The sequence below is a fragment of the Natrix helvetica genome, assembly GCF_964273705.1.
Source record: "Natrix helvetica genome assembly, chromosome: 2".
Taxonomy (NCBI): domain Eukaryota; kingdom Metazoa; phylum Chordata; class Lepidosauria; order Squamata; family Natricidae; genus Natrix; species Natrix helvetica.
This window is the reverse complement of record NC_138552.1, coordinates 97,759,567-97,784,926: the sequence shown is the minus strand read 5'-3', so window position 1 is coordinate 97,784,926 and position 25,360 is coordinate 97,759,567. Positions and strand designations below refer to the sequence as shown.

General features: G+C 43.9%; 1 protein-coding gene and 1 long non-coding RNA gene across 2 annotated transcripts in view; one reads left to right on the top strand and one right to left on the bottom strand.

Annotated features, from left to right (window-relative positions):
* The window catches only part of LOC309387537, a 482,764-nt gene that overhangs the window by 254,746 nt on the left and 202,658 nt on the right, over positions 1–25,360 (bottom strand). The window lies entirely within an intron of this gene.
* Positions 947–25,360, top strand: part of FKTN (fukutin) — a 32,961-nt gene continuing 8,547 nt past the window's right edge. The window contains exons 1-8 of the mRNA XM_081941877.1: positions 947–1,233; positions 3,163–3,354; positions 3,628–3,687; positions 4,636–4,839; positions 7,304–7,581; positions 9,244–9,376; positions 11,521–11,650; positions 21,000–21,133. Of these exons, the coding sequence (XP_081798003.1) occupies positions 3,250–3,354; positions 3,628–3,687; positions 4,636–4,839; positions 7,304–7,581; positions 9,244–9,376; positions 11,521–11,650; positions 21,000–21,133 (1,044 nt within the window). The 5' untranslated portion in view covers positions 947–1,233; positions 3,163–3,249. The remainder of the gene's footprint in view (positions 1,234–3,162; positions 3,355–3,627; positions 3,688–4,635; positions 4,840–7,303; positions 7,582–9,243; positions 9,377–11,520; positions 11,651–20,999; positions 21,134–25,360) is intronic.

Below are 25,360 nucleotides of genomic sequence, written 5' to 3'. Positions count from 1 at the left end.
AGTTAAGTGAATTTTCTTGTCATAGTCGTAAAAGGTGATCACACATGATCCCAAGACACTGTCACATGTATGAACCAGTTGCCAAGCATCTGAGGCTGTGCCCGGCTCTTTGGGAGCCCACTCGCAAGAGAACAGTCGCCCGGAAACCCCCTTCAGCTGGGCACAGCACTGCTCACCAACCTAGCGGTACCCCAAAGGCACCAAGCAACGTGATCACCTTTGCCTCTCCCAGGTTCCCGCGACTTGGCACCTTCAGGATACTGCTAGGTTGGTGAGCGGCACTCTGCCTGGCCGGAGGTGGGGGGGGGGTTGTCCAAGGGGCTTATATGCGGGAGGGGCTTATAATTTTGCCCACCAGAAAAATGTGGCATGGCTGTATTATGAGGACATGTCGTATTTTCAGGGAAACACGGTATAATGTACCTTTCCACTGCTTCGAGGAAATTCATGAAATGAAATGCACTTAAGTGCAGTATCGCCATGTCTTCATTTTTAAAAAAAATCCTACTTGAAGATCAACATTTTTTCAAAAACAACTGCAAATAGTTTTTTTTCCATACAGCCATGCAGTACTTCTGGAAACTTTCTATTGCACCTCTTCGCCTTCCCAGTCCAGTCTATGCTTCCTGGTGGTCTCTTCTGCAAATCCTAATGAGACCTGACAGTGCTTCGGCAGATTTCCTTGTCCCGGAACCCACAGAGCAGCGTCAGTTGTTAGGAGTTCGTGTGCTTAACCCAGGGGTCTTCAAACTTGGCAACTTTAAGACTTGTGGACGTCAATTCCCAGAAGTCCACAAGTCTTAAAGTTGGCAAGTTTGAAGACCCCTTTCCTTTACCCGCAAATCAGCGCTCCCAATTGCACCGACGTCTCCACCAGGGGGCGCCGCTCTCCGTGAAGCTGCAAAATAAAAAAGCTGAACCGTACAGCGCCAGTTGCAACGTGGGAACACTGCGTATTAAACCAAACAAACCTATTTTTAAAGGGGGAAAAGTGGCAAGAGAGCCTCTGTTTCAGGATAAGGCTATTCCCCCCGCATTCCCCGCTGCGAACCAACCCGTCCGCTACAAAACACCACAACCACACCGAACCTCCTCCCTTCGCGCCACTCGCCCGGCATCGCTGCAAGGCGCAGCTGACGTAAAGCGCGGCGGCCTTGCCTTACGGTGGGTAGTGCCGCAAAAGCCCATCCTTTGCGTCTTACGGTCTCCCCCACTTCGCCTCCCGCCTTGCAGGTAAGGGCATCAACGTCGTATTATTATTATTAGCCTTCATTTTATACCACACGCAGCCTTGAACGGATAAGCCAGATACGTTAGCCCAACGGGGAAATAAACGTTTTAAGACGCTCGCGTTAAGCAGCTTTCTTCGCCCCCCCCCCTCGGAAAGCTTCACAGTTTCAACTTGAGCAAGAAACCCGGTAGCCTTCCAGGTGCTGGTGCAGCATAGCCAATGGCGAGGGATGCTGGGAATTGTAGTTCGTGGGCATCTGGAGAAGGCTTGGGTTTCCCCATGCGTGTTTAATATTCATGGTTGGAAGAGAGGTAGTGAATGCATCATAAACGTCGATTAGGATTTACTTTATTTAGAATTGGCAGATAATACATTTCACCAAAAAGATTGCAGTCTCAGGGACGCTTACCGATATCAAGCTTCCTTAGTTCGTATTTAGTTTTGCCTACAACCATATTTGGAAGAGAATCGGTCATTCCATAGGCATATGGTTGAATCGCAAATCAACCACAAGTGACTGGATTATGCTTATTCTTTATATATAAAATTGTTCTTTCAAGCACTAGCAGGGATCTTCCAGGAAATTGTGAATATGCAAATAAGTAGTAGTCACATTTGCCCATTTATATCCCGAATTTGGATATAATCCAGTATGCGTATCCAGTATTTTGCCTATATTAGTTGATGTAAAGAAAACAACAACAACCTGAATCTAGTCTATTTTGTGAGGTTTCTTTCCTTCAAAGAAACTAAAAGTTTGACCTGTGGAAAAAAATTGCAATATTACAAACAACATTGGGTAATAGGCAGTAAATTAAGGAAGTTTTAAGGAAACAGTTAAAACTCTTCTATTGAAAGACTATTGGGCCATAGCATGTCTAACTCAGCCTGAAACATCTCTCAGGAATGCTTCTCCACTTTCAACTTCATTCAAGAGTCAGTTCATGGGTGAAACCTGCTTCTCAGATTGCACAAGCCTGTTTACTATTATGTGTGGGATTGATTATCTGGGCACAGGGAGTTTGGAAAATGGAATCTACTTTTGCAGCGTGTTCCATTTGTTGGTTGATTCTATTCTACCTTGATGCACCTGGAACCCATTTAGTTCATGTGATCCTGTTTCTGGTTACAACGCTTCAGACCCTGAGTAGATATCTGCTATCTTGGGGAAAATATTATGCTGTCCATTCAGGTGTCTCAGTAGACACTTGTTTTACTATTTCATTTTACAAGTTTCTAATCTGGAATTATATTATATAATTTCAACTCCACATGGTGAACACGGAATTAAAACCAAGGAACAATAAAAAATAATACCAATAAACAAAAATGACACAATAATAGTGCCATGGCACCAAACATAATCAAACTCGAACCACACAATCACAGTCATGTCACGAAAAACCACAATGATATACTGGATGTACCGTATTTGCAATTTGCCTGAGTGTTTCAGGAATATTAGAAAGACAAGCCTATTTAGGATTCAAGATGAATATTGACATTGGTAACAAATTAAATGCTCCCTCTATTAGGTCACGAAGTTCATTCTTGTTGAGAATCTCCTTTTACATGCTCACAGAAATGATCTGAGATAACTTTCTTCCCTTAAAATGAATTTAAGTGGGTAAAAGTTTAGTAAGCAGGTATCTTACTTATGGAATGTCCTTCTCAGAGAAGTTTGCCTAGTGACAATGCCTTCAAGGCATTGTTGCTGCAGGCATGAATTTACATGAGCCATATCCAAAATAAAATGACATCGAGTTGAGCTATGAATCAATAAAATAACTTTTGTATGATGAGTTTTTAATTACCTCTCAGAACTTGGGGGGTGGGTAGGATAGTTAATTAAACAGAAAAACAACAGCTTTGCTTTTGAAAAAGCTGTTAGCTTTCTAACTGAATTCAATTTTTTTTTAATGTTTTCCCAGCTTTGAAACTCACAGTAGGCCATCTAAAAAAGATGAGAAGCACCAACTGCTGCTTTCTAATGATTACCAGGAGGGTTCAAAAGACCGATGCAGAGAATTAACAAAAACGTAGTACTGGGTCTGCTTACTTTGACCAGCTCAATCTTTCTCCTGTTCCAGCTGTACTATTATAAATATTACCTGTCTCCAAAGGTAACACTTCATGATCATATTACTTATGAACAATCCTAAACGCAGATTTACGGATCTAAACAAGTGTTTATAATGTTTTAAAATATGCTAGCAAAAACAAAATAAGCAAGCAACCCACATGATCTATAGAAGGCAGAGATACCAACTGTTACTCTGAGGCATACTTGCTTGGTAGTAAAAAGCATTGGAGCTTTGTTTTTTGGTTATTATAATTTCATGGTACGGTTGAGACTGGAGTTGTAGAGCTTTATTTCTCTTGTTTGGTTTTGTTAGAATGGAGCGGTTTTCCCCAAGATTAAAGGGAGCAAAGCAGGACAAGACAATGTCCAATGGGTAAATACATCCGACTTTACTACTTTTCATAAACAACATGCTTGAGGTGGAAGAGGCAGCTCAGTGAAAAGGAGGGAGGCAGCGGCATATAACGTGTAAATCACAATTACCAAAGGAATATTAAATACACAGGGTAATATTCGCAAAACCTGTGTTAAATTACTTTTATTTTAACAATAGTGACTTATTTATGGGGAAGTAATGCCTACCATTTACAGTTCTTCAAGGGTCATACCTAACCCCTTGAAGGAGATTGAATGCAGCCTTCCACTCTAAAAAGGCACCCAGGCTTGGTTTTGGCACCAAAGTTTATCCGAATCATTTGAGCTTTACTTTACCCTTTGCTTTTTTTTTTGCCAAATATTCTAAAATAGCTGTTGTTACATTAACTATAATTATTTATATAAAATCCCTAGATACTCGGCACTCATGGCTGCATGTAAGACCATTTTCAGCATCTGGCAGTCACGTTAACCGCATTTTACAACAGTTTTGCCAAAAACTGGCGCTTCTGGGTTTTGGCAAAACAGTGCCAGAAGTGGGTTTCTGCTGGTTCACCCTGGATCAGGCGAACCAGTAGTGGCATGGGCAGGAGGCTCTGCCCACCTGCCCGGATGCTTTTGCGCATAAGCATCACATGCGCGCACGAGCAAACTGGTAGTAAAATAAATTGAAACCCACCACTGAACCCACCATAGTGAACCATTGATTTGCTTAACGGCCATGACCTCAGTGTTCGTTTAACAACCATTGAAAAAAAAATGGTAAAATCTGTTTTGTCAACATTACTGATCCTTTTTACGGCCATTGTAAGATGCAACCATAATGGGCGGGTTCCATTGTGCTTGCATGTCGAGGACTATCTGTAGTATTATTTTGGTACAGATTTTCAGCAAACATGTTACTCCTGATGTTTTTCTTCTCTCCTCCCTCCCTTTTTAAAAACAGCACGTGGTGAGAAAATTTCTGAATTTGGCGGCCAGCCACAACATAGTTGTCCATCTGATTGATCCTCTCCTTTTGGAACTGATTGACCGAGACTTGGAGCAGCTTCAGACCTTCTCTGATGGCAGTCACTCAGAATGCAAATACTTCTGTACCCCACGGGATCATACCACCTTTGGACTACTGGACAAAACCTGGAAACTTGAAGTAAATGTCTTTGTCCAGCTTCCCCTAACTCTGCTAAAGTTTGCAGGATGCAATAGAGCAGGGGTGTCCAAGACTTGTGCACTTCAACTCCCAGAATTCCCCAGCCAGCAGGGAGTTGAAGTGCACAAGTCTTAAAGTTCCCAAGTTTGGACACCCCTGCAATAGAGAGATATAGAGGATAAAGATGCCTGCTTGGGTTTTATTGCTCATATTTGTATGCTCCCTACTACCGTGTTTCCCCATAAATACAACCTACCCCGAAAGTAAGTCCTAGCTTGATTTTTACACATGCGCCCAATATAAGCTCCGCCCCCAAAATAAGCCCTAATTAAGACCCCGCTACTCCAGGGTGCATGGATAAAAATTAAGCTAGGGTGGGGTGGGGGTGGTGGGTTGAAGCTCTCCTACTACTTATCTTCGGATAGTTGCAGCCAGGCCTTGCCCACATTTTTTTACTCCAAGCCACTTGCAAAAGCTAAATCCTAAATTAGAAACAGGATAACAACACTGAATAATCAATAAAACAATTACATGCTGTTTATTAAAAAAAAAAGTACCATTCTTTCTTATATAAGATCTTCCATCTGAATGCCTTTTGAAAAAGGACAGTTTGACATTCTTCTAAAGGACATGAGGCTGGGGTGGGGGATATCTGATCTCCAGGGTGATGCTATTCCCAGAGGGAGGGGCTCCCCTGAGATTGCCCCCCCCTTCCAATCTCTCCACACTGGATGAAGTAGGTGTAAATAGAGTTCGCCTGCAAAAGATGTCCTAAAGCTAGCATGGGTACAAACTGAATAGGTTTATACAGAGGTTGGTTGCAAATCCTGGCACTGCCCGTTCTCTCATGCTCATGTGCATGCAGGCGGCAGCCTCCTGCCACTGCCACTTCTGGTTCGCCGATCTGGGCCGAACTGGGAGCAACCGGTTTATAGGTAATCACCAGCATCTTGTATTGGGACCAGAAATTTACTGACAGCTGCTAGCAGCTCTGGTAAGGCAAATATTTTTCTTCTGAAACAACTCACCCCAATCAGCAAGTAAGCAGCCACCTTTTCCGTTAGCATGTAAAATCCCAATTCTAGATGCTCTTTAAGCTGAGCCACATGGAGAGGGTGGAACTGGAGTTGGAACCTGGAGTGAATTGTAGTCTGAGAGATGATGACATTGTAATCACTCCTTTCCACATTTTCTGATTCACTGGCAGGCTCACCAAAGCTGGCTGTAGGTTGTAGACTCTGTTGCCGTGTCTACCTGCTGTTCCAGCAAATGCCTCTAACTCCGAGAAACGTATTAGACTGTATACAGGTGGTCCTTGACTTACAACCATTTGTTTAGAGACCGTTCAAAGTTATGTCGTCACTGAAAAAAGTGACTTATTAGCATTTTTCATATTTACGACCCTTCCAGCATCCCCATGGTGACCCAAATTAAGGCAATTGGGAACTGACTCGCTTTTATGCCCGTTGCAGTGTCCCGTGGTCATGTGATCACCTTTTGCAACCTTCCGACAAACAAACCCAGTGGGGAAGTCGGATTTATTTAACAACCGTGTTACTAACTTAACAACTGCAGTGATTCACTTAACACCTGCGGCAAGAAAGGTCATAAAATGGGGCATAGCTTACCTAACAACTGTCTCGCTTAGCAACAGAAATTTTGGGCTCAATTGTGGTTGTAAGTCCAGGATCACCTGTGCCAGCTCTTTCAGGAGAAACACAGCCCCATGAAAAGAAATTCTGCTTAGAATATCAGTGGTTTGCCCCATTTGCCCTTCATGGTTTCAAACACCGAGTCAAGACTTCCACTGCATTTTCTATATGGTAGAGAAGAGATGGAAAAGTAAGACCTAAACTGCTGGATGATCTCTCTCATTGGTTTCATGTAAGCGTTAAATAAAATAGAGTGTCCACTGAAGTGTTGTGGGATTTGACTTCTCCTCCTTCCACTGCACCACTTTGAGTTGCTATTTAAAAACCAGGCGGACCAAAAGAATATTGTGATCAAAGAAAGTGAGTGCCAGTGAGAACTCTTAACAAAAGCAGGAGGGCTCTCTCCGCACAAGGGTGACCGAATGTGGCCTCCATCCCATGGAAATTAATTATCTGTGGGGATGTATTTCCTGAGAAACCTTTGAGGAAATTAATCATGCAGTAATCCAACAGGTGGCCTGAAGCAGCAGCAGCAGAATTCTTTATGTTCACATTTAGAGATGACACGTCTTTGCCATCACCGTTACAGAGGTTCATTTCTGCCAGCGTGGTTTATTGACTTTCTCTTGAGAGGTTTGATTTAAATGAAAAAGAAGTTTGCTCTAGAACAGCTTCTTGGAAAAGGATGGTGAAATTGCCCTGAGATGGTTCTCTCCTGCCACGTTTTGCTTTCATTTCAACCTAAAAGGAACTGTTTGGTGAAACGTGGCTTGAGGAAGGTGATCGGAACAGAAAGTTTGTGTTGCTTTCAGGTGAGCTTGTTTCAGGCAGCTGAGAGAATGGGATTCCAGTGGCTGAGACTTCAGAGTAAAGATCCACGTTTAGAAGGCATGGAGGATCTCTCTGGAACAGAAGTTCCCTTGCACTTCATCTTCAAACAGGCAACTCATACCATCCATCTAGTAGTCTTCTATGAGAGGAATGGCAACTACCTCTGGCATGGGCCGCTACGTCTGAAGCTACACATGGATAGGACGTTTGTGCCTTTCCAAAAGCTACACTTTGGACGCTATTCTGGAGCCTATAACAAGTAAGAAACAGCAGGGTAGTATTTTTGTGGTTGTTATTATTGGAGCCGTGGTGGCGCAGTGGTTAGAAAGCAGTACCGCAAGCTACTTCTGCTTACTGCCGGCTGCTTGCAATTTGGCAGTTCGAATCTCACCAGACTCAAGGTTGACTCAGCTTTCCATCCTTCCAAGGTGGGTAAAATGAGGACCCAGATTGTTGGGGGCAATAGGCTGACTCTGTAAACCGCTTAGAGAGGGCTGTAAAACACTGGGATGGGGTATATAATGCCATTGCTGTTGTTGTATATGATGATAAGACTCCTCTTGCAAAACACAGCTGTTGTACAGTACCTGCTTCCAAAAGGTTCAGACATCTCGGAATATAAAAGTGCTGAAAGCTGTGTCAAGAAAGTGAACTTGTACTTTTGATTAATGCCGGTAATGAGGCCATTAGATTCCTTCCTTATATAATGGCAGAGGTGAGAATTCCCTGACAACATTATTTGGCAGCAGGTTCAGGGCAGACAAAAGAACAGCACCCTCAAAGAAATCCCATGTCAGTGGCTTTAAGCTATGGTAACCTCTGAACAAAGGAAGGCCCATCTCTGAATATGGAGAGTGCAAATCAAGCAGGAAAAATGACACAATACCACCCCACAATATATCCTAGATGAAAAAAAAAATCACAATTCCCCAGTGATGAGAAAGTAGGGCATCTCTCTTCTTTTACTTTGGATGAGCTGCTTCTAAAATACGAAAGAATCTGATTCACTTAATTAAGGCAATTATATTAATTAACAACATTGTGATTATGGAGTATGGGTACTAGCATTGTTTTCCTGCATTCCTATTAAATGTGTCTTTTCTCAGAATGTTCAGTTGATGAGCTGGAAAGCTTATTATTTTATATTCCTTCCAGTTGCATATGCTGCCTTCTCATTTTACCAGGCTCCACTCAAGGCAGCCTTCGAATAAATTGTTAAAACACCCTACCCTCCCTCTACATTGTGAAGATCTTTTCCTTGATTATCCTTTTCCTGACACCACTAAAACCATTTTAGAGTACATAAATTCTTTTACGTTTCCAACAGGGAGAATACGGGGCAGATAGAGGAGAGTACAGAAAGCTGGTTAATATAGGAATAAGGAACACATTGACTTTTATTAAGTCACAAAAAATGGGTTTTAAACCAAGTTCGTTTATTTCTAAAAATTATTTATATCCTCTACATAGCAGCCTACGCTGTCCCTAAAATCATTCTCGGGCTTGTGTCAATGATACAGGGAGAGATTCCCAAACTTAGACTCCAAGGTTCCTTCAAATCTGTCCTTCTGCCTTCACCCCATGAATTTCTCTGTTCTAGTTACCTCTTCCTGTAGGAATAGAACCTAGGAGGAGGTCGTATCCGGTGTTGCCTGCCATTGATTGGCAGCTCCGCCACCCAATTGTTACAATCGTTTTGGTTCTGTTTTAGGTGTGCATTAAATGAATTGGATGGATTGTGAACAGCAGATTAAGAGGGATAAAACATTTTGGTGAATGTGCAAGTTGTGATTGTGTGTCAGAAAGAAAAGCAATTGTGCATTTGTTAGCTTGCTGTCTTAATGCAAATTCAAAAGGAAATGTTTTGTGTCTGTTACATTCTCCTGGTCAGGATAACATCACTTCCCCCTTCTTGTCACAGGATGGAATTACTGACTCTTTCCATTGATGGATTAACAGTCCAGGTTCCAAAAGAGCCATCCAGGTTCCTTGAAGAAAGGTCTCACTCTCGATTTGTTGAATGTCGGTACAAAGAAGCTCGAGCGTTCTTCCAGGTTAGTATCATTTCTTGTTTGAATTAATTGGTTTAATAAAAATGACATTATATCCATATCAGCACTGCCTCCAAAATGTGCAATGTTTCTACTATTGTCAGCTTTCTCCTCCACACCCCGACATTGAAATAGCAATGCTTGATAATTCTTGTTAAATGTTCAAAATGGAGAGATTATTTAAAACGTGTAAGTTGATTTATTTTATTTGTAGCAAATTAATGGTACTACGTGGACTTGTTCAACCTATAAATACAGTGACCAACCATAGTTTGTAAACTTACTGATATTGCATTTAGCTCTCCACTGCAAAGTGTCAGAGATCCTGGTCTGATGACTGTTTGGAACTCAAACAATCCTAATGTTTGCAATTTGCAGTAGCACTTAGACTTCCACTTCATAGTGCTTTTACAACCCTCTCTAAGCAGTTTACAGAGTCGGCCTATTGCCCCCAACAATCTGGCTCCTCATTTTACCCACCTTGGAAGGATGGAAGGCGGAGTCAACCTTAATCTCTGGTTTACCTTTGCCTCCTTCCCAGGACTCAGAGAGAATGATGGACCCAAAGTCACCCAGCTGGCTTTGTGCCTAAGGTGGTACTAGAGCTCATAATCTCCTGGGTTCTAGCTTGACGCCTTAATCACTACATCAACTGGCTCGATTACTACATAGTCTAGGACCTAGTGAATTACTTGTAATTTGTTTCCTCTCTTTCAAAAAGAAATTTTTTCCCAGGTTTGGAAAGCCACTCTTCAAACTCACCATTCCATTGGTTGCCCTGCATGTTGTTGTTGTTTTTATATTGGCCATAATTTTGTTGAAATCCTTACCCAATTAATCACTTCCCTCTTTAGGCAACCAGTGTTTCAGCTTTTCAGCCTAACAGCCAGCCACATTGCCATGCTTAATCCTATTTAGTGACTACCTACTAAGATTTGCTCTGTGGCTTTGACACTTGATGGCGCCAAAGAATGAATATAGGAGGCCTATCAATGAAATAATCCGTTTCTATGATTTACAAGAAATACTTTCCTACAACAATATACATATACATATACAATATACATATACACACACACACACACACACACACACACACACACATACATATACATATGTGTGTGTGTGTGTATTTGTGTTACAACCCTTTACTGGTATAAGTAATGGTTTGTAGCTGGCTTATTACAAGTGCAGAAGGGAATACAAAGAGCATTATTTAGTGAAGATGAAAATTGGATTGATTGCAGTGGTGGTTTTTTGATGGAGTTTGGATCTGTCTGTTTATATCTCAGAGTGTCAGTGTCCAAATGACTATTTTTCAAACTCATCAGTGCTCTTCAATACAAGCAGAGAATCAATTTCATTCCAAAGACATCATATTGTATCAGATTTTGTTACATAGGGCTTCTTAAATTGTTTGTCAGCTTCCCTCTGTGGTTATCATCATTAGTTTGAATTGGGCCCTTACCTTACCTAGTGGCTCCTTCCTTCCACTTTCCAAGAGAACAAGTAATAAGGACCTTCATTTAAATACGAATTCATTGCAGGTACTCCTCACATTTGAAGTTACAGCGATGCTGAATGAATACTTTTATGGCCACGTTACCACAATTATGGCCTTTGTAGTGTGATTGTCATTATAGTCATGCATTGTTCTTTGCCTAGTGATTTTTTTTCTGTTACAAAATTGCAGATTGGAGAGTTTGAAAAGGAAGGGATTTCAAGAGAGTAAGTGTGCAGCCCTGGGTGGTACAATCTCATTGCTTTTGATGTGTAAGCAGGCACTGCTTCCTAAGGAGCAGTTATCAGACAAAAGGGAAGGGGTGAAATGACAAGTGTTGTCTTTTTCCAGCTTGAAGACATATTGGAATTCAAGTGATTTCCCGTTTAGCAACTACTTTACTTGTAAGAGTTAGTTATTTCTCCTGGGGGAATTCTAAATAATGGTAGGTAATCGGACACCGCCCCGAGTCCCTTTGGGGAGAGGGGGCGGTATAAAAATCGAAAATAAAGGTAAAAGGTAAAGGTAGGGAAAAATAAAAAAAAAGTGATCATGGGAGCTGAGATACAGATTACAAAGGCCTTCATTTGACTTGCAATATGCAAAGAGTTTACAGTGTCCCTCCTCCTTTTTCTTTCTTTTCTAGCTGTACCCTGATGATACATCCCCGGAGGCAGTGGAATTCAGGAAAAAAGCCAAGGCATTGCTGCATCTTGCTGCTCTAACTCTGCACAGTTTAGGAGTACAATTCTGGCTGAGTAGCGGGACTTGTCTAGGTAAGTCACTTGCAGCTGGGTTGGAAGCCAGAAGTATTCTCTGCAATTCTGGCCGTTGAGACTGAGGGACAAGGTGACCAAACTAGGTACATCAAATGCATGGAACCACAAAATTCATGCGAATGCAAGTTAGCTTGTCTTAGACCAGGGGTGGCAAACTCGCGTCATCATGGCGGTGGCGTGTGACGTATCATCAGGGGTGGGCTGCAGCCGGTTTAACAACCAGTTCGGTGATTGTGTGCTCTGTGCGTGCACTCACACTTTGTGCACACGCTTAGCACACGCTTTGTGCACGCACAGCATTCAAAATGTGCCTATTTTAATCTCGAAAACTTACCTTCTACTGCAGCGTTGGTAAGTAAACTGGGCGTGGGCGTGGCCAGCACACGACGCATCTGGCCTGCAGGCCACAAGTTTGACAGTCCTGTCTTAGACTATGATCCCAGAAGCATATGCGCGAGAGAGTCCTTCCTCGATACTTGGGCAGGGAGATTTTATAAGTATTGTTCTTGACATCAGATGCCAATTATTATTGCAATGAGGTAAACATTGCATTAAGGCCGTTTCTTTACCTCACACTCTTTAAATGAATTAAATAGATGTGTTGATTAGGAGTACTGAGAGTTATAATACAAAACGCTTGGTCTACGCCTGGTTGGTTCATGTAATTACATTCTTACATAAATATAAGTAAGAGTATTCGGTATTACATCCCCAGAGGCAAAAAGATGCTTTGGAGCAGTGTGGGGATGCATAGCATATCTGCCTGCATTTCTGTAAGGAAGCTACATATTTTCTTGCTCGTATGGAAGCTGTGTAATTCCAGGAAATTGTGTGTTTACGTTAAGGAGATTTAAGAGGAGATTCAAGGTGTCCTGGGACAAATCTGGCCATGCTATAGATGCCTCCTTAATTCAAACACATTTTTTTGGTGGAATCAGGGAGTTTTTGTCTGAACCCAATACAAGAAGAGTTTGGCATAAGCATCTATGCCAAGTCTGGAGTATCGTGTCACCATCAGGTATGACGTATTGGCAGAGCTTTGATTTCCAAACTATTAAAATATTTGTTTCAGGAGATAAATAGGTAATTTTGTTATAGATATATTATCAAAGATTATACGATGCGACTTTGGTCAAATCTTATATACCTATTTAAATGTTCAATTAAAACTTCGCCATTCACTATCCTTCTCAGTCTCATCTCTCAGCCCTTTTAATTTCTGGATCATATTGTTCTGCATATAGAATAAACCATGGGATACGCCCTGGGTCCTAATTTGATTTGCTACACAGTGCCTAATTCTTGGGGGTGACCTTGAAAAAGCAGAAACGTCTCAGTGAAATGGTGAAGATAGAGGAAGCTGCAAGGTCATTTAAATAGTAGTAGCTCAATAGTAGTAACTGTGAGAGGGATCTTGGAGTCCTAGTGAACAACCATTTAAAAATGAGCCAGCAGTGTGCAGCAGCTGCCAAAAAAGCCAACACAGTTCTAGGCTGCATAAACAGAGGGATAGAATTAAGATCACGTGAAGTGTTAATACCACTTTATAATGCCTTGGTAAGGCCACACTTGGAATACTACATGCAATTTTGGTCACCACAATGTAGAAAAGATGTGGAGAAAAAAGTGCAGAGAAGAGCAACAAAGATGATTAGGGGACTAGAGACTAAAACATATGAAGAATGGTTGCAGGAACTGGGTATGTCTAGTTTAATAGAAAGAAGGACTAGGGGAGACATGATAGCAGTGTTCCAATATCTCAGGGGTTGCCACAAAGAAGAGGGAGTCAAACTATTCTCCAAAGCACCTGAGGGCAGAACAAGAAGCAATGGGTGGAAACTAATCAAGTAGAGAAGCAACTTAGAACTGAGGAGAAATTTCCTGACAGTTAGGACAATGAATCAGTGGAACAGCTTGCCTCCAGAAGTTGTGAATGCCCCAACACTGGAAGTCTTTAAGAAGATGTTGGATAGCTATTTGTCTGAAACAGTATAGGGTTTCCTGCCTAGGCAGGGGGTTGGACTAGAAGACCTCCAAGGTCCCTTCCAACTCTGCTATTGTATAGATTGTATAGAAATATTTGTAAGAAAAATATCCTACATCAGAATAGTTGGAAAGTCCATAATTAAACTCCATAGCTTTTTGCAGCTCTGCTCAAAAGAAGTTTAATGAAACCTTCTCCCAGGTAAATATATGCAGGTCTTTCTCTATAAATCAAGAGATGGACTTCCCAAAATATTACTAATTCTGAAATATGAACAATAATAGGTTTACATAATTAAGTTTAAAACATTCTGTGGGTTTTTTTAAATTCGAAAGAAACACTAGGAAGGATTTACCACTTTTGTAGGTGGAAGTATTGTAGGAAAATATTTTTTAAAAATAATGCATTAATGTGAGATTCATCTAAATCAGGAGTGTCAAACTCGCAGCGTCATGTCGTCACATGACATAGAGTGACTGTTTTCCCCTTCACTAAACCGAGGGTGGTCATGGCCAGCACTTGATGCATTTGGCCCGTGGGCCACAAGGTTGACACTCCTGATCTAAGCTAAATAAAATAAATAGCCCACATTATAAATGCCAATTGCATCCTCATCTGCAGGAAAGTAAGATGCAAGGAAGCCCCTGTTCCTCTCTGTGTAACTTCTTAAAAACAAGAGAATACTGAAAAAAATGTATTAGTCCGTTAACATTTCCCAGAAGGGGGATGTCATTCAGTTGAGGCAATTCACACAGGCATTGCTCAGTTATGGAATTTAGGACTACAGTGTCTTCAACACAATTCTTTTCCAAAAATTTTAGAATACTAAAAATATGAGGAAAGAATTACCAACAAAGTTATTGTGATTTTACCATCACGCTGGAATGAGAGGTTAGATGGCCAGTTGAGAGACTTTTACTGATTGTGTGAAGGTTGTCTGGGTTTACTCCTGAGCACCACTATACATTTTTACTCTTTATTAAAATTGTTTTTTCTCCATAGCGCTGCTTGGAGAGTCCAAGGATGGGTTAACACAGCCTGTTTGCCCATGGACTGAGTAGATTTTTCCCCTCTGGCCACGCCTCCTTTGCCTCTTCTGGCTCAGTTTTTAAAAACTCAGTCCGCCCGATAGGACTAGTTTTGGGGAACCCTCAGCTTTGAGTAAACAGACTGGGTTCTCCAATAGTATTTTTAGAGTATTTTATGTATTAATATTAAGTTGTTATTAGGATTTTCCCCCAGATTTTATTATTTTGACTTTTTATTTTCCTTTTCTATTTTTACCAAGAAGAAGATTTCCAAAAGTAAGGCTGAGGCAGCGATCGGTTCCACAGCTGCTTAGTCGCAGCTGGGGGAACAAGCGAGGCCGCTCGTCCGGCATCTGCTGGCGAGCGCAGGGAAGGACGGCAATCCCCGTGTTTCCCTGGTCGCTTTGGAGAAGAGGCTTTTAAAAAAGCCCTTGCTTCTCCAAACGGCGTCTTTTGCCGATCGGGAGAGCGGCGGCCATTTTGAAAAGCGCTGCTTTGGCGCGCTTTTCGGCTGCAGCCAATAGGGAGCGCCTGGACCTTAAGTGAGGCTTTTGGCGCGCAGAAGAGCCGGCGGCCATTTTTTTGGAGCATTTTACCCACCGGAAAGCAGCAACAAGCAGCAGAGCCTCTCCGCCTCAAACAGACAGCCGCGGAGGATTACGAGGGCTTGCCTGGGTCTCCAGCAAGCCTGAAGTTCCCCAGCCACCTAAGGGGAGGCAGCAAGGAGTGTCCTGGTGCCTGATCCAGCCTCCCATCTGAGTCTGCAGACGCTTCTGGAGCCGTCGGGCCAGCGTCCACTGCCCTTCCCTCAGCAGCGACCTCTTCGACTCAAGATCAACCAAGGATGGCTGATGAAGGTTTGGAGCGAAGGGAGGAGCTGGCAGGGCCATCTGCAAAGCGCAGTAGGCCAGATCCCTCAGGCCAAGGGAGAAAGGGAAATAAGGGCGCTGGGGGGAAAGCTTCCCACTCTTCAGCTGGGAGCAAAGCCCCCAAAATTCAAGGGGACAAGGGGCAGGACTCCCTAAAGGACAAGTCTGCTAGGCCCCAGGTTCCCTCTGCACCCTTACCAAGTGAGGCTGGGCCAGTTCCTTCCCCACCCATTCAGAGGGAGATAGAGCAGGGGGAGGAAATGGGGGATAGATCTCCATCCTTCTGTGATAGGGATTCCATGTCAGGATCCCCTGCAGCCTCTCTGGGCTACCCAGGTTCTCCTAGCTCTTCAGTCAGGGAGGATATCCCCTCCTTTCAATGTTGTTTTCATGCAGAGGATCAGAGAGATCCTCCTAGGGGTGCCAGGGGACAGGCCTATGACCAATCCAGGCCTGTAGAGGACAAGGGCCCAGCTATGTCAGCAGAAATGAGGGATCTCATCACGCAGGCTATTTCCCAGGGGGTGGTAGAAGCCATGAGGCTACAGGAAGGCAGGGGTGGCAAGGCCTCTAGGCCTGTTCGCCCCCTGGGGGAAAAGAGGACCAGAGTCCTCAATTCCCCGGGCACTTCTATCACCACAGAGGTGTCTACATGGGAGGAGGAGACTGCTGAGGAATTTGCTCTCTCGGAGGATGAGGATATGCCTCCAGACAAGCCCTCCTTCACTGGTCTCTTTAAGCCATCCTTATTCAAGGCCATTTTACACAAGGCTAGAGCCTCTACTGAGCTTGGTGCCAAACCTAAGGACAAGGAAGTCCCCTCTACTTCCCAGGACCTCATGGCAGGGCTGTTCAGCAAAACAACCCCTGACCCAGAACTGATACCAGTCCCTGACATGTTCATGGAAGTTATTCAGCACCAATGGGCGCAGCCAGGTACCCTGGCCAACCCCAGTGGCGCAGACAAATCACTGTACCCCTTAGAACCTAGACTGGAGGATGTATTGAAACCTCCAGAAGTGGATGCCCCTGTGGTCTCTCTGACCTCTCATTCTAATCTCCCGGCCGAGCTATTAGAAGGGTTAAAGGCAGAGGATAAGAGGGCAGAAAAGGCTTGTCTCAAAACGCACCAGGCGGCTGCCTGGGTGATCAAAACCTCCACTTCTGCCTCGTTCTTTACGAGGGCATCCCTATTATGGCTGCGCCAACTCAGATCTCAGCCCCCATCTGAAGCATCTCGTTGGCGACATGATCTTAACAAGATCATTACGGCTGTGGAATATGCCTCTGATGCATCCCTGCATGCAGCGAAATTCGCCTCCAGGGTACTAGCGTCCAACATCACTTCTCGCCGCCTGCTTTGGCTCCGGCACTGGCAGGCGGACATGAAGGCGAAGTGGAAGCTGGCTTCAGCTCCATTCAAAGGGGACAACCTCTTTGGGGATTCCCTAGAGAAATTCCTAATTGAGACAAAGGATAAGAGGAAGATTCTTCCTTCCACCTTCAGGAAGCATGACAGGAAAGGTCAGGGCTCGTTCAGGAAACAGGCCTTTCGGGCACAGGAAGGTGCCCAGGCCTCCACCTCTTCCTATTCCTCCCAAAGACAGTTTAACCAGTCCTCTGACAGGTCCCAGGAACGAAACAACTTTTCTTCCAGGGGCAGACAATCCAATCAAGGGTCCTTTCGGAAGCCCTTTCGTGGGGGCTCCCACAACCGTCAGTTTAGACGTGGGAAGTGACCGTCTGGGGTCTCCTCCCATCGGGGGCCGCCTGCAATTCTATGCAGACCGTTGGGAGGAAACAACCTCGGACAAGTGGGTCTTAAACACCATCAGGAGGGGTCTAACCTTGGAGTTTCTATCCTCCCCTCCGCGAACCTTTGTTCGCTGCCCACTATCCAAGAACCCTGTAAAGAGGGCTCTCATGCAGGCAGAAATAGATCATCTTCTGCAGATCAACGCAATAGAGTCAGTTCCTCCAGAACAGGAAGGGAGGGGGTTCTATTCCATTCTCTTCCTGGTCCCCAAGAGTTCAGGGGGGTGGAGGGCCATTTTAGATCTGAAGCGCCTGAACAGACATCTGGCCTACAAGCGCTTCAAAATGCAGTCTCTTCAGTCGATCCTAAGCTGCATGCGACAAGGGGATCTGCTCACCTCCATCGATCTCAAGGAGGCGTATCTGCATGTGCCCATCCATCCCGCACACAGGAAGTTCCTGCGCTTGTGTTACAACGGAAAGCACTTCCAATACAGGGCGCTTCCGTTCGGACTTTCTTCTGCACCCAGAACGTTCACGAAGCTTCTTGCAGCTGTGGCGGCCCACCTGCGCAAGCTTCCAGTCCGCCTGGAGTGCTATCTGGACGACATCATCATCCACTCAAGGACTCATCAGCAAGCGGTGAGAGATGTAAACATCACAGTTCACACCTTACAGGACCACGGTTTTTCCGTAAACATGGAAAAAAGCAACTTGTCTCCTGCCACACGCATTCAACACCTGGGCGCCATAATAGACTCGGTATCTTGCCAGGTGTCCCTGTCTCCGGAAAGAATCCGCAACCTCAGGAGCAGAATCCGGTTGTGTCGCAGGAACAGGTCCTGGCAGGTAGTGCAACTATCCCAACTGTTAGGGATCATGATCTCTTGCCTCAACATAGTTCCCTGGGCACGTCTTCATGCAAGGGAGCTGCAATGGTTCTTGCTTCCAATGCAAAGAGCAAAGATCAGCAACTCCACCAGGAAAGTTCGCATCCCACCAAGAGTGACTCGGTCTCTGAGTTGGTGGCAGTCTCGAGCTGTGGAGAAGGGCTGCCTATTCAGAGAACCCGACAGGATCGTGGTAACGACCGACGCCAGTCTCTACGGTTGGGGGGCGCATTGCCAGGGTCAGTTGGTGCAAGGCAGGTGGTCCAGCGCGGAGGCAGCCCAGAGCATCAATTGGCTAGAACTCAGGGCAGCCCGGCTTGCGCTGAGGAGATTTGCAGGACTGCTGAAGGGGCACCACGTTCTGCTACTGACCGACAATGTGGCCACAAAGGCTCACGTGAACCGGCAAGGAGGGACCCACTCCAAAAGACTCATGTCAGAGGCGGAGGCCATAGGACGATGGGCAGAGATCCACTTAGCGTCGCTGAGGGCGGATCACATCTCCAGAACCAGCAACGTGAGTGCGGATTGGTTGAGCCGTCAGACCATCGACAACTCGGAGTGGCAACTTCATCCGGACCTGTTCGCACAGGTGGTAAGGAGGTTTGGCCTTCCACAGGTCGACCTGTTTGCCACGGCGGCAAACACACAGCTCCAGCGGTTCTTCTCCCGCTACAAGTCAGCACAAGCGGAGGGGACGGATGCCCTGAGGTCCAACTGGCCTCCAGGTCTTCTTTATGCGTTTCCGCCCCTCCCTCTGATCCCGCAGGTGATCTACAAGCTGCTGAAGGAGGGGGCGGAGCTCATTCTGGTGGCTCCACATTGGCCCAGGAGATCCTGGTTCGCGGACTTGGTCGATCTGTCTGTGGAGCAACCGTGGAAAATTCCTCCAGACCAGGTATCCTTGCGTCAGGGGGCCATCAACCATCCAGAGCCCCAATGGTTGCAGTTAGCCGTCTGGCGCTTGAGGGGCAGCTTCTGAAGGACCAGAGCCTCTCAGACAGCGTCATTAAGACTATCCAAGCCTCCAGACGTCCGGCCACTACTCGCATTTATGACGCGACTTGGGCTGCCTTTTCTTCCTGGTGCAGCCAACGGGACATTGACAGTGTGGAAGCGTCCATCCCTCAGTTATTGGACTTCCTACAAGAGGGCTTGGATAAAGGACTGGCGCCAGCCACACTTAGGCGCCAGGTTGCTGCATTATCCACCATCTTAGCCAGACCCCAACTTCAATCCCTGAGTCACCATCCTCAGGTCAAGAGCTTTTTGAAGGGGGCTTACAACATTCGACCCCAGGTGGTGCACAGGTACCCAACCTGGAACCTACCCTTTGTCCTGCAGGCATTGACAGCGGCTCCCTTCGAACCTTTGAGGAAGGTATCTCTTCGACATCTGACTCTTAAGACTGCCTTCCTCATAGCCATTACTTCAGCCAGAAGGGTATCTGAGATTGCGGCCTTCTCGGCCAAGGAAGAATTGTGCATCATTCACCCAGACAGGGTCATCCTACGGTTAGACCCCGCCTTCATGCCGAAGGTGAATTCTCATTTTCACAGGTCTCAGGAGGTTATCCTCCCGAATTTCTGTCCCAGCCCTCAACACTCCAAGGAGCGCAGATGGCACAAATTGGATGTGCGAAGGGCAGTCCGCATTTACCTGAAACGAACTAAGGACATCAGGCACTCCGAGGCCTTCTTTGTGTCTTTTCAACCAGGCTCGCTGGGTCGCAAGGTGTCATCTTCAACCATAGGCCGGTGGCTGCGGGCTTGCATTAAGATGACATATGACCTTCAGGACAAACCGGTTCCGCCTCGTGTAACGGCACACTCCACCAGAAGTGCGGCCACGACCGCGGCCTGGGCGACTCAAGCATCTATTCTGGACATTTGCAGAGCGGCCACGTGGGCGTCTCCCACGGCTTTCATTAGAAACTACAAGATCGATTTCTTTGCCTCTGCCGAAGCCTCCTTTGGACGTAGAGTATTACAGAAGGTTATTGAGGCTCCGGACAATGTCACTTCTTCCCGCCCTGGGACACCATAGCTTGGGCATGTCCCATCCTTGGACTCTCCAAGCAGCGCTATGGAGAATGACCGTTGTCTTACCTGAACGGTCGTTCTCATGGCGCTGCGGAGAGTCCAAGACCCACCCAGGGTAATTGTTTAGCTCCGAGATTGTATCTTTACACAGGTGCGAGCTGAGGACGTCTTCGTCGGACAAGACCTCGTTTTTAAAACTGAGCCAGAAGAGGCAAAGGAGGCGTGGCCAGAGGGGAAAAATCTACTCAGTCCATGGGCAAACAGGCTGTGTTAACCCATCCTTGGACTCTCCGCAGCGCCATGAGAACGACCGTTCAGGTAAGACAACGGTCATTCTATTACATTCACATATATCGCAAATAAAGTTACCTGCAAAAATTAGGCCCCTAAGCTTGGAAAATATTTGTCATGAAAAAGAGGTTGCAGCTGTTTTTTCCAGAAATTGTTCTAGCTGAATTTTTCAAACTGTGTTGAAACCTACAATGGGAGTTAACTCTTAAATTTAAGTATTTACCAAACAGCCTTGAGGGATAAACAGGTTGGGCAAGTAAAATTGTCCCTAGGTTTCTTTCATAAATAATAAGAGGATGAAATCTTTTCAACCATATAAATGCAGCGATGATTAGAGGAGAAACTGAATCCTTCTTCTTTGCTTAGAATAGAAAACTTTTGGGTATAATTTTTGTACCTTAATTTAATTACACTGTCCTCTTTTTCCATCTGTGTTGGGGCTGCATGATTGTGTGTTAAATTTCTCATGGATCTGTTGTATATTTAGGATGGTACAGACAGTGCAACATTATTCCTTACAGTAAAGACGTGGATTTGGGGATTTTTATTCAAGACTACAAACCGGATATTATTCCAGCGTTTCAGAAGGCTGGATTACCACTAAAGCACAAATTTGGCAAGGTTGGTGAATACAGGAATACGTTTGACTCATACTTTTCTTTCTTGCCAATTCTTTTTTTCAGGGTGTCTTAAATATTGAATGCATAATTAGGTTATACTAGAACTGTGTTTTTGAAAGTTGGCAACTTTAAAATGTGTGGATTTTAACTCCCAGAATTCCCCAGCCAGCATGCTGACTAGGTTATTCTGGGAGTTGAAGTTCACACATCTTAAAATTGCCCAGTTTGAAAAACATAATGCTAGAAGACTGCATTGGGTGGAATGCTGGGGAGTGAGGGATCTGGTTTTGAGCCCTTTTTCATCTCTGAAGCTTGCTGATTAGTTAGGAGCAGCAATCAGGATTTTGACTTGACCTACATCACAGGATTATTATGAGGATAAATGATAGAGGGCAAAAAACTCTGCAAGGATTCTGTGCTGCAATTCAACATAAAAGTAGCTACAGCTTCCTCAATCAAAACATGCTCCCTGTTAGTTTTCTTGCAAATTATTTTTTTCCACCAGCTGTTATTCTCCCAGAAGCAATGTTTTCTGAAAACAAAGAGATTTGTTCTTTTCTTCTTTCCCCAGTGGGGCAAATGGTGCAACCCTCAGCACTTTGTAAATATTAAAATGTGTTATCTTGCAGATAAACTAGAGCTAACTTGCACATCTTTCTCTTCTATTATCATAATTATTGTAGTTCTTGACTTTTTAGCCCTGTTAGTTTTATTACCATCTGAGCAGTGAGAAATTTAAGACTTTCTGCCCTTTAACGTCTAGTTCAGCTTATTTAGAAAAGTATTTTAAAAAAACAACTGCTGAAGACTTGTTACATTTCTGTGATGTTGTTATATTTATTAATAGGCTGGGCAAAAAATTAATAATCTTGGCACTCTTAAGTGATTCCCCTTCCTGACTACATTTCTTTTCTTTACTTTAATATTTTATTTCGTTTGTACAAACTTCACATCTTTGCAACACATTACATTTTTTTACATATCTGTTGTGATTCTCTTATTTATACAAATAAACCTTTTACAACTATAAGTTTCTATATTAGTGCATTTACATTATTTCATACATTTTTTTTCTATATATAATATTCTATATATTCTATATATAACAGTTTTTAGTACGTTTAAGTCATTTTGTATAATATTTATTTGGTATAGTCTATCTCATATTTCTATCTTTTAATCATTTTCCGGTTTTGTAGTTGTCTATTGATTTGTTGATCTTTCTTCCTTTCTTTTTTGCTTTCTTGCTCCCCCCCCCCTTTCCTCTAGCCCAGTGGTCGGCAAGCCGCGGCTCACGAGCCAAATGCGGCTCTTTAAACATTTTAATCCGGCTCTTCTGTGTGCCGGGCGCCCGCTTCCCTCCCTCCTCTCGGGCTTCGGAGGGAAGCTTCTGCAAAACCCCGGCGAGACAAGTCTCCCAGGCTGTAATTTGGCGAGCTGTGCGCACGCGCCTGTTTTCCACGGCGTGGAGCAGCGGCGAGATTCTGGGCGGCGAGCGATGATTCCGGGGGCCATCAGTGGGGGGGCAGGGTCCCCCCTCGCATTCCTCATCTTCCTGGATGGCCCCCGGAATCATCGCTCGCCGCCCAGAATCTCGCCGCTGCTCCACGCCGTGGAAAACAGGCCCGTGCGCACAGCTCGGAAAATTACAGCCTGGGAGACTTCTTGTCACTCGCCCGGGCTTTTGAAGAAGCTTACCTCCGAAGCGTTCCGAGGGAGGACTGTAAACTTCCCTCCGAAGTCTTGGGAAGTTCTGAGGAGCCCCCCAAGCCAAAACGCCGCTGCCAGGTAGTTAAAAGTACCTCTCTGATTCGTCTCTGTCAGTCTCTCTCTGATTCCCTCTCTCACTCCCTCTCTCTGTTCCTCTCTCTGTCTGTCTGTCTCACTCACACACACACACACTGTGGTCACCTTGTTGAGTGTTCCAATCACATTTCAAATGTGATTGGAACACTCAACAAGGTGACCACAGTGTGTGTGTGTGTGTGTGTGTGTGTGAATGAGACAGACAGACAGAGAGAGGAACAGAGAGAGGGAGTGAGGGAGGGAATCAGAGAGAGACTGACAGACACACACACACACACACACACACAGAGAGGGGGAGGGAGGGAGAGAAAGATAGACAGAGAGAGACACACACACAGAGTGAGTGATTAAGTGAATGAGTGAGAGACAGACACATCCACATACACAGAGTGACAGAGAGAGAGGAAGGGAGGGGAGAGAGACAGAGGGAGAGACAGACACAGACACACACACACACAGAGTGAGTGAGAGACAGACAGACAGACACACACACACACACACACAGAGTGACAGAGATGGGGGAAGGAGGAGAGAGAGACAGAGATACAGAGAGAGAGAGAGAGACAGATAGACACCCAGAGAAAATGACAGAGGGAGACAGAGAGGGAGGGAGGGAGAGAGAGACAAAGAGCCAGAGAGAGAGAGAGAAAGAAAAAGAAAAAAAGAAAGAAAGTGGGAGAGGGAGATGAAATTAAAAGCAACAACATACAAACCTGACTTACTCAAACTATCCAAGGAAATGCAAGGCCAATGTTCACATTAGTGGTTGTGACTTTGTCAGTCATTGTCAGGATGTAATTTTCTCTACATTGTAAGGCAAATTTTACGGAATTTAACGTTATCGATAAATAATATCGTTCTAAAGTTTTTGTTTTATTAGTTGTGTTATTTGTATCCTCCCGACCTATGTGGATACTTGCATGCGGAATATTCTCAATAAAAACTTATTGAAACTAAAAACAGTGTACCATCCTATGTATTTTCGGTTTTAAAAATGCGGCTCTCCAAATAAATTTCAATCGTGGTTTTGGCGAGATTTGGCTCAGTTGAAAAAAAAGGTTGCCCACCACTGCTCTAGCCAATTGTACAATAAATCCCATACGGAGTAGTGTTCAGATTCTTCTTTCTCTTTTAGTTTTTTCGTGAGCCTATCCATCTCTGCACATTCCAATATTTTTTTTATTACATTTTCTTCTGTTGGTGTATAATTATTTTTCCCGTTTCGAGCGAATGTAATTCTCGCCGCCATAATTATGAATAGAATTAAGTATCTAATATTTTTTTCATAATTTCCTTTTATAATTCCTAACAAAAATAATTCAGGTTTTAATGCAATTGGATGTTTAGTAATCTCCTCTAGCCAATCTTTTATTTTTTTCCAATACTTTTTCACAGATGTACACGTCTACCACATATGGTACTATGTTCCATGTTGTTGGTTGCATTTCCAACAGATAGGTGAACACTCCGGGAACATTTTCACAATTCTCGATGGTGGAAGGTGTCATCTGTAGAACATCTTGTACATGTTCTCTCTATATGCTGTTGCTATTGTTAATTTCTAATTTTTTTCCCATTACGCCAATTCTATACTATACCCAAAATTTATCGCCCATTTTATCATCGTTTCTTTCACAGTTTCTTCTTCCATTTTGAATTTTAATAAATAGTGATATATTTTTTAATCAATTTTTCTTCGGTTCCCTGTAGAATTTTATCCAGCTCTTGCGGCTCCTTATAAAATCCATCCCTTCCCCTGTCTTTTTTATATCTTGCCTGTATTTGTAAATAGGGCCACCAGCCTATATCTATTCCCTCGTCTTTCAATTTTTGCCTTGTTTTTAGTCTGTCTTGATTGTCTAATATATCTTTATATCTTATTATCTTGTTTATGTCCAATACGTTCGGGTATATCAGCGCTTCCATGGTGGATAGCCAGATTGGGATTTTGTTGTAGTGTTTTGTTTTGTTTTTTAACCATATTTGTAGTAGAGCTTTTCTAATTAAATGTTTTTGGAAATAGCTATGAATTTTGTCTTTCCCATCCCAGATGAAGGCGTGCCAACCCAGTTCCAAATTATAACCTTCTATTGTTAGTAATCTTCTGTTTTTTAGATTGATCCAGTCCCTTATCCAGATGAGAGCCGCTGCTTGATAATAAAACTCCCAATTGGGAAGTCCAAATCCTCCTCTTTCTCTACTGTCCTGTAATAGTTTTAATTTAATTCGTGTTTTTTCCCCTGACCAAATAAAATGTGCAATTAATTTGTTTAAATCTATGAAAAAGTTTTTCCCTAGGCTAATTGGTACCACTTGAAATAAAAATAAAATTTTTGGTAGTATATTCATTTTAACGATGGCAATTCTTCCCATTAATGATATTTGTAGTTTCTTCCAATTTTCCAGATCTTTCTTAATTTTC